Source organism: Siphateles boraxobius, unplaced genomic scaffold (assembly GCF_051911475.1).
Source record: "Siphateles boraxobius isolate OS27281-9 unplaced genomic scaffold, OSU_SipBor_1 68, whole genome shotgun sequence".
Taxonomy (NCBI): domain Eukaryota; kingdom Metazoa; phylum Chordata; class Actinopteri; order Cypriniformes; family Leuciscidae; genus Siphateles; species Siphateles boraxobius.
The window spans coordinates 671,637-686,951 of record NW_027509195.1 but is presented as its reverse complement, the minus strand read 5'-3'; the positions used below and the strand labels follow the sequence as shown (position 1 = coordinate 686,951).

General features: G+C 37.4%; 1 protein-coding gene across 1 annotated transcript in view; it reads left to right on the top strand.

Annotated features, from left to right (window-relative positions):
* adcy6a (adenylate cyclase 6a) overlaps positions 1–15,315 on the top strand; it is a 62,638-nt gene that overhangs the window by 30,852 nt on the left and 16,471 nt on the right. The window contains exons 4-6 of the mRNA XM_077213966.1: positions 11,312–11,461; positions 13,531–13,652; positions 14,665–14,776. Coding sequence (XP_077070081.1) covers positions 11,312–11,461; positions 13,531–13,652; positions 14,665–14,776 — 384 coding nt within the window. The remainder of the gene's footprint in view (positions 1–11,311; positions 11,462–13,530; positions 13,653–14,664; positions 14,777–15,315) is intronic.

Here is a 15,315-nt window from a genome sequence, read left to right as displayed (position 1 = left end):
GTGTTGGGGGTAAAGCACTACAAATAATGTGGGTTATGTAATCAGATTACTTTTTTCAAGGAACTAGTAAGGTAACACGTTACTTTTAATTTACAACAAAAGTTACTTTTTGAAATAAGTAACACAAGTTACTTTGTTTTCCCATGTATTGACTGACAGCTCTCCTGTCCTCATGTTGAGTGAAATCAGGAGTAAGTGTAGAGGCACTGTGTGTGAACGTGACGGTTATTTCTAAGTTCTAGACTAAATGTGTGCATTCACTTCTCACTTGCACAAAAAGAGATTCAAGTATTCCTCGAAATGAATACAAAATTTAATCTTAGAATAGTACACAAACCTGCAGCCATTAAATGTTAACACTTTCCCTGCCAGCGTTTTTGAAAAAAGTTGCCAGCCAGCGCCAGCACTTTTGATCATTTTTTAAAAAGTTTCATAGCCTCCAGAATATATAGTTGTATGAATATCAGATCATGCAATATATCAAAAGAAAGAAGATACCTTCTGCTTTAAAAAAAAAAGAAAGAAAAAAGCATTTTATTCTATCTCAATGCATTCATTTTGATCAACACTTGAATGTGGGCAAGTTTAATCAAAAAGTAACATTCTGAGCAAAAAAAGTTTTTGAAAGGCAAAAAAAGTTTTTGGCAAAGTCTACGTCTGGATCAGATTCAGAACGATGATAAAAACACAGATGGAGTAGATCGAGTGAGTCCATCATCACCCCCAAAGCTTCACAGTCCTATAGCTCATCCTGGGTCGACATTTTTTATTCAGTGACATGTTTTTATTCGGTAACATTAGGCAGTTTTGATGTATATGCTTTTTAATATTGATTGTCGTGTTATTTTATACATGCATCTGCTATCGCTTCTTCTTCACCTGTCTTTTGATCAGGAGATTCAGTACTCTTTCAGAAGATGTGTCATAGCGCCCCCTACCATATAACATTGAAAACACGTAAAATCGCCATCAATGGCGGGGAAAGAGTTAAATAACAGAAATATACTTTATGTATTTAATCTCACTTTATTAACCAATGTCTTTACTGCTGACCTTCAATGATCCTATTCTTCCATACTAATAAGCTAAAATGACTTGATAACCACCACATTTGGTTCATTTTGTTGTTTTTATTGCTAAAGTAAGTGTTGAACTTTCTTCTCCTTGTTCTTCTGTGATCCAGAATGTTCAGCTGAAAGGTTTGTTAGAGATGCGCTCTCTGCTATACATGAATTTGCATTTGTGGTGTGAAAGGGCCTTTGCATTTGCCAAAAATATAACTTTTGTTTTGTTTTGTTATTTAAAAAAACAAAAAAGCAAGCCCAGCCCAGGTGAGAAAAAAAGTGATGGAAAAGACACATAACACATTAATTTCCATAAAAATTAACAAAGTAAAGGAATTTGTTTCTTTTTAGGGAGTAATGCTTTACCCGATTGTTTATATTGTAACTGTTTTATTGCACAGCTCAACATTTATATATATAGCAAATCTTTTTATATTTTATATTTTGTCGCAAAATGTAGTAAAATTGCCCTGTTCTTAATCTAAAGTTGGATATAAATGTATACCCAAGTGTGTACAGCAAATCTCAACTGCTGGATTGCTTGTAACGTTGCAAAATGTAAACGGTATTATCGCCCAGATCTAAACTGCTACATGTGACTATAAGGTATGAAGATATTAAGATATTATAAACATGAACATCATGATTTTCTGCAGAACTGCTTTGAAACTATTTGACTTGGGACAATATTTGGGGGAATTCGGTTGGTCTAACAAGGGGATTTATGTAGTGTCAAGTAATTCACTTTACTTAGTAGTTGTGACACCAAAGGTCCTGCAAATTGGAAAATTTAGATGCTTTTTTTACTCATTATAGCAAGCATTAGTAAGTAGATGTCGATCAATTTATCTTTTTTGATGAAGTATGAACCTTTTTAGATGCCATCTGTCTTTTAAGGTTGTCATCATGGAACATGTTTCCATCACTTTCCCACCATTCTCTCGCTATCTATTTCCATCCCTCTCACTCCAGATATTCATGGCTACAGTTTTCTGCACGAGGGAACATACTCATTGTCTAAGTCCAGTAGTTTCATGTTTCCACAGTTTTTATTGCAGAAGCGAGGCGTTTTGTCCCACCCCACCCCCTTTAGTGCCATCACAGAGACTGGACATAATCTCCAATGATCATAATGGCTTTATATAATATCTGGAGCAGCCACAGGTAGATAAACACAGACCAGCACAAAAGAGGATGAATGGGGCTACAAACATAAATGATCCAAAAAAATCATAAATACCTGGAAGTGGTGAATTGACAAATGAACAGAAGTAAAAAAAAAAGAAGAAGCAAAATCGAATCACACACAAAGCAAAATCATACTTATACACCTGATTTTTCTTGGATCTGTTTGGTTTGTGTCTTGAAATTGCCTAACAGAAAAAATACAACCCTCAAGTCAGCATGAAATGGAAGTTATGATGATATTTTCTTCCCTATTGTGACGTGCACCGGCATGAAACTGCTTCTCGAACAAGAAAAATTGTAGGGCGAGACTTTATTTTGTCCATTGGATGGTTGTGGTTTGCTATTGGTGGATCTCATGTGAGTGACAGGTTGCCCCGCCTTCAACCCACTAAACATGTCATCAGAGAAGAGAAGTTATTTTGAGGAAAGAGGGCACGTGAATTTAACAAAAAAATATGTGCACGGATAAATCAGTTATATTAACTTATATTAAAACTTATATTTTATGCAATATTCCATAAAAAAAATAAGAATAGTCCATTTGATTTGGATGGTGACTTTAAAGGTGTCCTATTATGCTTTTTCACTTTTTCAACTGTAGTTAGTGTGTAATGTTGCTGTTTGAGCATACATAAAGATCTGCAAGGTTACAAAGTTCAAAGTCCACTTTAAAGGGAGATATTTTACTTAACAGAATCCTCTTTCCAAGAACTACAACAAACGACTTTTTTGGACTACAACACGGTTTTTTCAGATTTAATGAAGTCACAATGTTACTCATTTAAATAATCCCCACCCACAGAATACACAAAAAAAGGGAACGAGGTCTGGCTGAGCTGCATTAGAGAAGACAGTGTTGTCGCTATGTCAAAAAAAGACACTGTTTCTCCAACTCATTTGTTTGACCTTCCTAAAGCTGATGATTTTAAACCCCAACGTTTATCTGTGTGCTGCACATTTTATGGAGAACAGCTTCCAGACCAGAACCACAATCCAGGCTATACGCACAAAAGCTTTTCCTGAAATGAAGCAGTTCCCACTTTGTCAGGACAATCTGTTGTTTATAAATCCTAACTTCTAAGTATGTCTTATAATTGGAACTGTTGATAGAAAACACAACTACAAATAATAAGTTTTATGTAGTCGCTATGATATAAACAAAGGTCAAAGCTTTACCCCCGCTCGTCTGCTTACTAAAATTACAGTATTGATGTAGTGTTTACTTCAGCTTTTGTAAACTCTTGCTTTTGTACAACTGTTCACCGCCCCGTAGGAAAATTAGCCATGGTTTTGTGATGGATTGCTGTTTGTATTACCATAGTTTTTTATTAAATGGTGTATACATCATTAAAAAAATAAATAAACTTTTACTAAAACTAAAAAAAATACACACCACTCTGAAATCTGTGCTTGAAATACGTTCTACATGATCCTCTTGTTCGTTAACATTTTTAGGGTCTGAATCGGGCTTGAATTGGAGTGAAATTGACACCATATTTACACTAGAACTCACGGTTGTGGACATTTCCTGAACACAGGCTGAACGGTGCAAATCACGACATGCTGAGCCAGCTAACCAATCACAGCACATTTCGTATTTCAGAGAGAGGCGCTTCATCGAAACAGGAACTAACGACATGTTCAAGCCAGATAGCGGAAAGAGTTGCTGTAATAATGTAAAATATGTGAAAAAGAATGCGTTTTTTGAACAAGCAAGCATGAAAGCATATTCTAATACACCCAAAAACAAAATCAAGACTTCATAAAAGGGCATAATAGGACCCCTTTAAAGGAACATTCTGGGATAAATACAATTTAAAGCAATAGTTCTGCTATTTTCATCTCTGAAATTGATTGGTGTAGGAGCTGTCAAACTCCAAAAAACAAGAAAAAGCACCTTCAAATCCAGTCCAAAATTTTCAGCTCATATCTTGACAGTTTAAAACGGGTAAACCTGGTAGCTTACACAGGATTTTGCATGTTCACAGGAATTACTTTATTAACTCATAACTTGTTCATCCATCTATAAATGTTCCATATTATTTAAAATTGTGATGACAACTTGACAGCTCAAATAAGAAACCTTGTACTAAACAATACAATCTGCAAATGTTTGCTTTTGTTGCGTTGGCCCATACACTTAAGAGCTCAACTGTAAACTGTTTTTTTAAAAGCTCTTATATTACATTCCTTGGTAATCGACACAATGCCGCAGATCCTGTTCATATTACGCCCGGATTCCCTTAAATGTTTTTGTTTTTTTGTCTTGAGTAATAAAAAGACTGCAGTGGACATTCGGACTTAGCTGTAATCATATTTTGATTTTTATGAAGGTTTGTTGACTTTTACTAGAAAAATTTGGCAGACACATGAAGGATCTCTAGACATTGGCTTTTAAGGAAAGAGATGATCTCAGTGTGAGCGAATGTGTCACTTTGAAGCCAGTGTGTGAGAACATGCTGCGAGGGAGTCAGGAAAATGTATTTATTTGATGATTTGTGAGTGAAAGGCAAAGAAAAAGAGACAAAGGAGAAGATTGAAAGAGCGTAAAGGCGTGAAGGTGTTTCTCTCTCTGTGTTCCAGCGCTTGTGGTGGTTATTGTATATAAATCTTTAGCGTGAAGGAGAGAGGTGTCAAGTTGCGTAAACAGAACGGCCGTGTGTGTGTGTGTGTGTGTGTGTGTGTGTGTGTGTGTGTGTGTGTGTGTGTGTGTGTGTGTGTGTGTGTGTGTGTGTGTGTGTGTGAACCCACTGAACCTCTGTTGAAGAGCGAGTAATTAGGACCTGCCTGTGATACACACACACACCGATCATAACCATTTCTTGAGCGCTAGCAAATGAGAATGTTTTGCATGTTATGTAATTTTGCATGCCAAACAAACATATGATTAGATTAGAGCTGATAATCGTTTTTAAAATGTAACCAAATTATAAAGATAAATCATTACTAAGTATAATTGTTATATTGTTTATCATTTATTTTTATTCAGATAATAATTGTGGTGACAAGCATTTTTTTATTATTATATTGGCTTTAGAAGTCAATATAGAGATGCACTAGTATTTCAATTCTTTAATAATGTAATAATATAAAAAAAAAAATTTAAAGTAATTATTTTGATGTTCTGATTGATAAAATATAAATAGACAATATGTATGTATGTATGTATGTATGTATGTATGTATGTATGTGTGTGTGTATATATATATACAGGTCCTTCTCAAAAAATGTGCATATTGTGATAAAGTTCATTATTTTCCATAATGTAATGATAAAAATTTAACTTTCATATTTTTTAGATTCATTGCACACCAACTGAAATATTTCAGGTTTTTTATTGTTTTAATACTGATGATTATGGCATACAGCTCATGAAAATCCAAAATTCCTATCTCAAAAAATTAGCATATCATGAAAAGGGTCTCTAAACGAGCTATTAACCTAATCATCTGAATCAACTAATTAACTCTAAACACCTGCAAAAGATTCCTGAGGCTTTTAAAAACTCCCAGCCTGTTTCATTACTCAAAACCGCAATCATGGGTAAGACTGCCGACCTGACTGCTGTCCAGAAGGCCATCATTGACACTCTCAAGCAAGAGGGTAAGACAGAAAGAAATTTCTGAACAAATAGGCTGTTCCCAGAGTGCTGTATCAAGGCACCTCAGTGGGAAGTCTGTGGGAAGGAAAAAGTGTGGCAAAAAACGCTGCACAACGAGAAGAGGTGACCGGACCCTGAGGAAGATTGTGGAGAAGGACCGATTTCAGACCTTGGAGGACCTGCGGAAGCAGTGGACTGAGTCTGGAGTAGAAACATCCAGAGCCACCGTGCACAGGCGTGTGCAGGAAATGGGCTACAGGTGCCGCATTCCCCAGGTCAAGCCACTTTTGAACCAGAAACAGCGGCAGAAGCGCCTGACCTGGACTACAGATAAGCAGCACTGGAGTACCCACAGTCAGTGATGGTCTGGGGTGCCATGTCAGCTGCTGGTGTTGGTCCACTGTGTTTTATCAAGGGCAGGGTCAATGCACTTAGCTATCAGGAGATTTTGGAGCACTTCATGCTTCCATCTGCTGAAAAGCTTTATGGAGATGAAGATTTAATTTTTCAGCACGACCTGGCACCTGCTCACAGTTCCAAAACCACTGGTAAATGGTTTACTGACCATGGTATTACTGTGCTCAATTGGCCTGCCAACTCTCCTGACCTGAACCCCCTAGAGAATCTGTGGGATATTGTGAAGAGAAAGTTCAGAGACGCAAGACCCAACACAATCATGGGTAAGACTGCCGACCTGACAGCTGTCCAGAAGGCCATCATTGACACCCTCAAGCAAGAGGGTAAGACACAGAAAGAAACTGCGGCGTGGCATGGAGGCAATCAGCCTGTGGCACTGCTGAGGTGTTATGGAGGCCCAGGATGCTTCGATAGCGGCCTAAAGCTCATCCAGGATGCTTCGATGAGTTGTGCAATTATTGGTCATGTGGGCCCCTGTATGTGACGTTAGTGTCCTGGTTAGCGCAGCGCCTATTTTGTATATCAAAACAATGGCCGCGCCAACTCCTACAACAACAACTCCTGACTAGGAGTTCGAAATCTACACTCCTCACAATTTGAAAAGCAACGTGTGGTGCTACTTACATTTTACCAGGTATTCGTTTTCTGTTAACATCATTCTGTGAACGGTAACTTAAGCTCCGGCTTCTTTAATCATTTTGACATCGATGAGCTAACGTTAGACCGCTGAACTTTTAGTCATCATGAAAACAAACAGAGTGGTACGTAATGGAGTGCATCAGAGCAGCATCAAGAATATCAAATACATTGCCGAGAATCTCTTATTTGCATCTTAAGTTTATTGCCAATAATAATGACTGGTTTGTTTGCGAAAAGTGTAGAACTCGGGTGACAGTGAGCTCGCGCAAAACACCTCTTCAGCACAGGAACGCATCTGATTGGCCAAGGCGTTCAACAGACATGTCTGTGATTGGCTACAATGCTCAACGCTGCAAAAGCACATTGCAAGTACCTTTAATGCAGAGGTAAAAATATAAATAAAACTGTAATAGCCTATGCACTTTTCATGATTAGGTAAGTTAATCGCGGCATCTGTAATCTTATTCACATTTGTTTTTCTGATTAATTGTTTTGCTCGATGAGAAAGACAAGGTAACAAAATATTTGGGGCTTTACTTCAAACATTCGGGGCTTAAGCCCCCTTAGCCCTAGCGCCCCTCTTAGCCCTAGCGCCCCCTTAGCCCCCCTTAGCCCTTAGCCCTAACTATATTAACATCACGTGGACGGCCATGTATGCGTGTGCCGTTTACCCGGGGGAGCGACGGCACCAGGATGGCAGAGCATTTAATGGTCAAAATATTAATAATTAATATTCTAATATATTTGAATATTAATAAACAAATGAAGCATATTCTAATACACCCAAAAACAAAATCAAGACTTCATAAAAGTAGATGACACTCCTTGCTATGTATTGCACCTTATGTGTTTTAACCCGGGGGGGGTCGGGCGGGTGACTGGGTAGGAAGAGTGGGGGGTAGGGGGTGGTGGTGTAGTGGTACACTGCCATGTTCCTTCTATAAGTTTTAGGCTGTGGATACTTTATCTTTTATGCTTATTGTTTGTTTGATGTTTTTATGTATGGATTGCCGAAATTCTCCTGTCTGCACCAAAATTTTACCCTCGGGTACTAATAAAGACACCTTGACCTTGAACTTCGATTATGATTCTTGGGGAAAAGTCAAAGCCCTAATATATATATATATATATATATTAGTTTTTTATATCAATAAACATTTCTACAATTCACAATTGAGTCTGTCTGAGGTAGACTTTGAGGTGAATGTATCGTGTCGTGTCTTTAAATACATATACACTGATGAGCCAAATCATTATGACCAGTCACAGTAATATTATTGATCATCTCCTAAAACGGCCACATATTAAGGTCTGGGTAGATTAGATGGTAAGCAAACAATTAGTTCTCGTAATCAACGGATGCCGGAGAAATGGCAGGAAGATCTGAGCGACTTTGACAAGGGCCGAATTGTTATGGCAAGGCGACTGTGTCAAAGTGTCTCTGAAACGGCAAGACTTGTGTGTTTCTCCTGATCAGCAGTGGTGAGAATTAACCAACAGTGATCCTGAGGAGAGACAAACCTGTGGCAGGGTGTTGGGAACCCAAGGCTCATCGATGCACGAGGGACACGAAGGCTATCCCGTCTGGTCTGAGCCAACAGAAAGTCTACTTTGTGTTTTCACACAAAAATTGAATGATGGTTATGGGAGGAATGTGTCACAACACTCAGTGTGTCGCAGTCTGCTGCGTATGAGGCTGCGTAGACCACAGACCTATCAGAGTGCCAATCATGACCCCTGTCCACCGCCGAAAAGCCTACAATGGGCACACTAGCGTCAGAACTGGAGCAGTGGAAGAAGGTCACCTGGTCCGATCAGTCCCATTTTCTTTAACATCACGTGGACGGCCATGTATGCGTGTGCCGTTTACCCGGGGGAGCGACGGCACCAGGATGGCAGAGTGTGATGCTCTGGACAATGTTCTGCTGGGAAACCCTGGGTTCAGCCATTCATGTGGATGTCAGTTTGACACATGCCACCTACCTACACATTGTTGCAGACCAGGTACACTCCTTCATAACAATGGTGTTCCCTGGTGGAAGTGCCTCTTTCGGCAGGATAATGCGTCCTGACACACTGCACACATTGTTCAGGAATGGCTTGAGGAACATGATGAAGAGTTCAAGGCGAATGTGTCAGGTCGTGCTGTTCTTGGCAAATTGCACCTATTGTAAGATCCCTTATCAAATTAAAAGTAGTGAAAATGCTTTAAAAATGTATCCCAACCTTTTATTCTTTGTGTCTCAATATATTTAAGTACAAGAATATATTTTGTGTGGACGGCAAAAATATTCTTTACAGTTAGGTGTTATTTCAAGGTTGAATTGCTATGTACGGGTCAGAGGCCATGATTAAAAGCGTACATTTTTAAACTATTTTTTCCATCATGAATTCTACTAATTTAACACATCAAACTGACAACTTTGACTTGGATATAACACTATTGTTGATATCTATTGTTGAAGCTCTAAAAGCGTCCATTTGCACGTGCACACTGACTCACACATGCACACATACAAAACAGGGCTGGTTTTGCTTGAACAGAAACTCTAATGTAAACAGAGCTCACAGCCATCTGCCTAATGTCAATGTGGCCAACACACACACACACACACACACACACACACACACACTGCTCTACAGCATTGCCTCTTGCCTGTCCTTTTGGTTTTCTCATTTCATATGCTGTGTGCTGGAGCAAACCATTGTTTATCAAATCTATTGTTTTATCCTATGTAGAGCAGCATATAGTACACCATGTTCTCTGCTATCACTTCAGATTAATCCTCTGTAGTTTTCAAAACAGCACAGACATAAACTATCCAGTCAGTTATAAGAGGTTATTAGATTAATATTTCTGCTATAAACCTGCCTGTTTGACACGGTAAAGTGGCACTGAGAAATGATTTCAGTTTATGGCGTACTCTTTGTATCAAATGGTCACGCTTGGTCAGTGTATTGATTGGTGGATTACAGTGGAAGAAGTGTTATCGACTGATTGCCGTTCCACCATTAACAGCGCTTAATTTAGTGTCGATTGACCTCTGACTGTGTTCATGCTCCAAAAATACAGAGAAAAGGCTTGTTCACACCAAGAGCGATAACTATAAAGAAAACTACAATGATATAATGCCCATCTCAGTGAATTGGTTCAAAACCTTGATTCAATGATCAATTTGTGTCATTACTCAATTTTCATTTGAGGTCCTTGTATTTGCTTTTATTTTTAATTTTTTTTTAATTTTTTTGTAATTGTTCTTATATATTAGTTTTAAAAAAAATATAGCCTATAGTGCTAAATATTGATTTTTTTTAACTTTTTTTTTGTTTTGTTTTTCAAAGAAAGTTCGGGGTCAGTACAATTTTTTTAGAAATAGAAATTAATAGTTATATTCAGCAAGGATGCATTCAATTGTGCAATTTTACATTATTACACAAGATTAATCAAAGTCAAATCTATTAATAAAAGAATGCATGTCTAAATTTCAACAAAAAAATATGAAGCAGCACAACTGTTTTCAACATTGATAATAATAAGAAATGTTTCTTTAACATCAAATCAGCATAGGTATTATACTGTATATTTGTTTTATTTTTTGGTTGTTGTTGTTGTTGTTGTTGATTCTTGTCTTATACAGTTAAACATAAAATCTACTCACCATGAAGGGGTGTTAAGTCAAAATAATTGTTCCTCCAACAAAAAAAAAAACGTTTCAGAGAAGTATCTATATATTCAGATTTTTTTTAAAGTAAAATATTGTTACATGGCTTAAGAAATAACAAGATAACTTTTATATTTATATTTATATATTTATATATATATATATATATATTGGCCAGCATTACCTACAGTAAAATATCTGACCTGTATGGAATCTGCTGTGGCAACATCAATGTTACTTTTTCACTATTTTGGTTATACAGTATTTTCACAATGAAATGTTATAATGACTTTCGACTCACTTTCCCACAGCCACGTAATGTGTCCCCTGGTGTGACACGGAAATAATTATTTAGCATATATTGATAGTCCGACAAGTGGTTCATAGTGATTCTGCAGTGCTTTCAGCAGAGTGTAATGGTGTGAACCATGTGACCTGTAGTAACCCCCATAATTCTCCCATTACCCCCTCCCTTCATTTACCCAAAGGAAGTAACAGTGTTGGCTCTGCTTCAGGCTCCATTTTTAGCTTTGTTCTGGCTCCGTTTTAGTGTAAACGTCTCTACAGGAAGAAGCCTCTGGGTCAGAGGTTGTCTTTTTTTCCCATACTACAGTTGAGTAAAGCCCCCGAGTACGACAGATGTCCTGGGATTCCAGTGTGCTGAGCTAAAGCTGGTTTGGTTCAACTGATCACTAGAGAGACATTGAATGAGTGTTTTTTTCTTCTTCTTCTCCCCTCAGCTGAGTGCAAACGTGCTGATCTTCCTGTGCACCAACATCATTGGGATCTGCACCCACTACCCAGCAGAGGTTTCTCAGAGACAAGCCTTTCAGGAGACACGAGGCTACATCCAGGCCCGATTGCACCTGCAGAGAGAGAACCAGCAGCAGGTCCGTTCTCACAACTGGCTCTTAGTGCCTGACAATCAGTCAATTCTACTTCAGTGTTGAGGTCATGACCATTGGCTGGCACAGTTCAAAAGCATTCACTACTTTTTACTTTTTTTTTTTTTTTTTTTACAAAAGATGACAAATCTGAGTGAAATGGCTTTTGGAATAGGGATGTTCAGTTCTTTAACGGATCGTTCTTTTGAGCCGGTTCACTAATCGAACTGAATCTAACTCTAGTGACGGCTTGATTATACGCAAGACACACATCCAAAGTAGCACGTCTGACTCAGAAAGAAACCGAATGAGCTGGTCCAACCAGCTGTCGAAGTTTGCAGAGGATTAATTAGGACTCTGATGAGTGAGTTGACGATACTATGCAAGCCTGTGGCATGTACTGGAAATATGCTTATTATGAGTACTTTTATTAAATATCATTTTATTAAAACCTGCAAGAACCTTAAATTTTACTATGGTCTATTGTGCAGGAAGAGTTGTTAAATGAAATCAAGGAATTTCAAGAAGTTTAATTCTTTCTTTATACTTTAGAGATGTAGAACATATCTGCGTTTGTGCATCAATGTCTGTAATGTCTGCTGTAGATGCGAAAACCTTTAGGAATCTTATCCAAGGCTACTCAATATTTTTCATCCGTGAATGAAACTGTGAGCACAATAACCATTAATTTAAGTGAATGAAAGGCAATAATCAACGCAATTTGCGTTCACACAAATAACTTTTTATTTGAATGTTTCAATATGCATGGACACAAATGACTTTATTTGAATGCTTCATTGATATAAGATGACACTGAGTTGTTAGAAGAGAAATGCGTACTGACATCATTGCGTGATTATGTAAGGAACTTTATTATGTAAAAAACGTTTTGTTTTTTTTACCGGTTCATGAAATGAACTGTCTGAAAGAACCGATTCGTGGAAATGATTCAGTCCTCTACATAACTATTCTGAAATGAGAAGGGCGGGATTTGTTTTCGTCATCGGGAGCTGATTGGAGCGTAGGAAGTTGGGTGTTGCTAACTCAACAGAGGCAGATCTGAATGCCAGTTTGCAGTCAGTTGTGGAGGATTTTTAGTCTCACCCTCCGCCGAGACGCACGTTATGAAGATAACAGACATTGTTTCGAGGGGGAGGGGAGGTTAACGTTTTTGATTAAAGATTACGAGTGTACTTGAATTGAAAAAAAAATTATGTGCATGGATAAAGCCTTAAGCACGGCAACATTCTGTAAAAAAAAAAAAAAGGAATTGTCCATTTTGATTTCATAGGGACTTTACAATTTGTAGGCTCTCCCCTCAAGCATATGTGTCTTAATATGGATATTTTTTATGTAAGTCTCCCTTTTTAAAAATATATACTTCAATCAAAAATACAGTAAAAACAGTAATAGTATAAAACATTATTACAATTTAAATGAACTATTTTCTATTGTTATATAGTTTAAAATGTCATTTATTCCTGTGATCAACGCTGAATTTTCAGCATCATTGATCCTTCTGAAATCATTCTAATATGATGATTTGATAATCAAGAAACATAAGGCCGTTACCGTTATAGTCTCTGTGTAAACTACAAAAAGGTACATTTGTGAAAACAATGACGTCATGCGAATGTGTATTATGTGTTCAGTCTATAGACGCATAGTGTTTCTTTACAGAAGTGCTGCGTTTGTACTCGTTATCGTGGATCCATGTGAACGGGGACCATTTTGACAATGTTGTCATCAGTACGCGAAAAATGCAAAGGAAAAACTATTTTACTTTTAGTACATCGTTGTCGTGTAAATGTTCCCTGAATCTGTTGAAAGTTCTACTCATTTATTACTTCTACCCTGTTAATTGCCCTTATTTTCTAATTCTAACAGAGAAAGAATAATAAAAGTCTAAAAACTGTAGTCAGTGGACAAGCCACCAGTATATATGCACTGGGATGCCGATGTTTGACATGCAAAGATCAACTTCATAAAGAAAGGATGGTTGAACTGCACAGTAATCTTTCATTCTCTTTCACACACACACATTCCCTCTCTTCTCTCCTCTCTACAATTTTCAGGAACGCCTGTTGCTGTCTGTTTTGCCAAGGCATGTCGCCATGGAAATGAAGGCTGACATCAATGCAAAAAAAGAAGACATGATGTTTCACAAGATCTACATCCAGAAACACGACAATGTCAGGTGAGCATTTCTGTCATATGTCAAACTGTGCCATATTAACTATCGATGGATTTGATCTGAATGTGAAAAGCAAATCATGCTAGTATACAACGTGTCCAAAGTATTTTTCCGGCCATTATGGCCTTAATTACATCAGCACAAAAGTAAAGCTATTTCAGATGTGGAGAAACTTGGATATAATTCATAATTTTCATTTGGAATTATGAAAAGGCAAACATTCATTCAGTTCTTCAGTGAATGACCACAAAGACAGAAAGAAATAGTTTAAGGGTGCGTTTCCCAAAGCCAACTATGGTCGCAAGTTCCATCGTTACCAATAGAGTTCAGTGGAAATTGCGATCATAGTTGGCCAACAATGCTTTTGGGAAACGCACCCCAGTTTTGTTTTCTGTAAACCTGCAGATCCTTTGACTATTAGCATTAGCCTTTAGCTAAGGTAATTCATCTGCTTTTTATCATCTCCTGTGGCCTTTTGTCCCTTTCTGTGTTTATCGTCACTCAATTCCATTCATCTCTCCTATCTCTTTTATTATTTTCTTCTTTCCTTCAGCTCTGGGAGCTGGTAATAAGGAGCAATGGGGCTTTTATTTCGAAAGGTGGTCAGCTAATTACGGTGAAAGAGAGAATAGTTAATTATCAGTCACGAAGCTAACGCTAACCCCAGAAGATACTGAAATGAAGCCACGATTCAATTAAAGTTCTCCACAGCGTCTGCCACTACACAGAGTGAATTTCCCCTCAGCTCAAGGGATTCACACACACACGTACTTTTCTACCTAGTTGTTTAAAAAGATAATGTTATTGACCCATGTACATTCAAACATTAAAATTAAAGCTTTTTTAATCTCTATCATAATTCATTGTTTGATTGGCATGACTGTTGGCCTATCAATATTACCAAAGCATTTAATCAATACAGGAACATTGCTATGAATGTTTTGTAATGAAAAAAGCAACAATGCATAGTTTAAATCTGTTTCTGTCTCTCTCTCTCTCTCTTTGTGTCTGTCAGTATTCTGTTTGCAGACATTGAGGGTTTCACTAGTCTGGCGTCGCAGTGCACGGCTCAGGAGCTGGTCATGACTTTAAACGAGCTGTTTGCCCGCTTTGACAAGCTGGCCTCGGTGAGCACGACTACTAACACATGATCAAAAGATGTTTTTAACTGGATCATTCATTGTTGCAGAATTATATGTTTATTATGGTAAAAAGATGAAGTCTACAGTATATTTAATAAAATGTTGAGACTGCAAGATACTAGTTCTACATTACATTTACATTTTTCATTTGAATGTTAATCTATGTTTAAAATACACTACCGTTCAAAAGTTTGGGGTCAATAAGATTTCTTTTAGACGTTTATATAAAACATTTCATGTTTTTCGAACTATCTATTCATTAAAGAATCCTGAAATGATAATGTGTCACAGTTTCCTCAAAAATACTTATCAGCAAAACTGTTTTGAACATTGATAATAATCAGAAATGTTTCTTGAGCAGCAAATCATCATATTATAATGATTTCTGAAGGATAATGTGACACTGAAGACTGGAGTAATGATGCTGAATATGATCACATCACAGAAATCAATTACATTTTAAACTATATTACAATAGTTGTTTGAATTTTAAAAATGTTTCACAATATTACTATATTACTGCT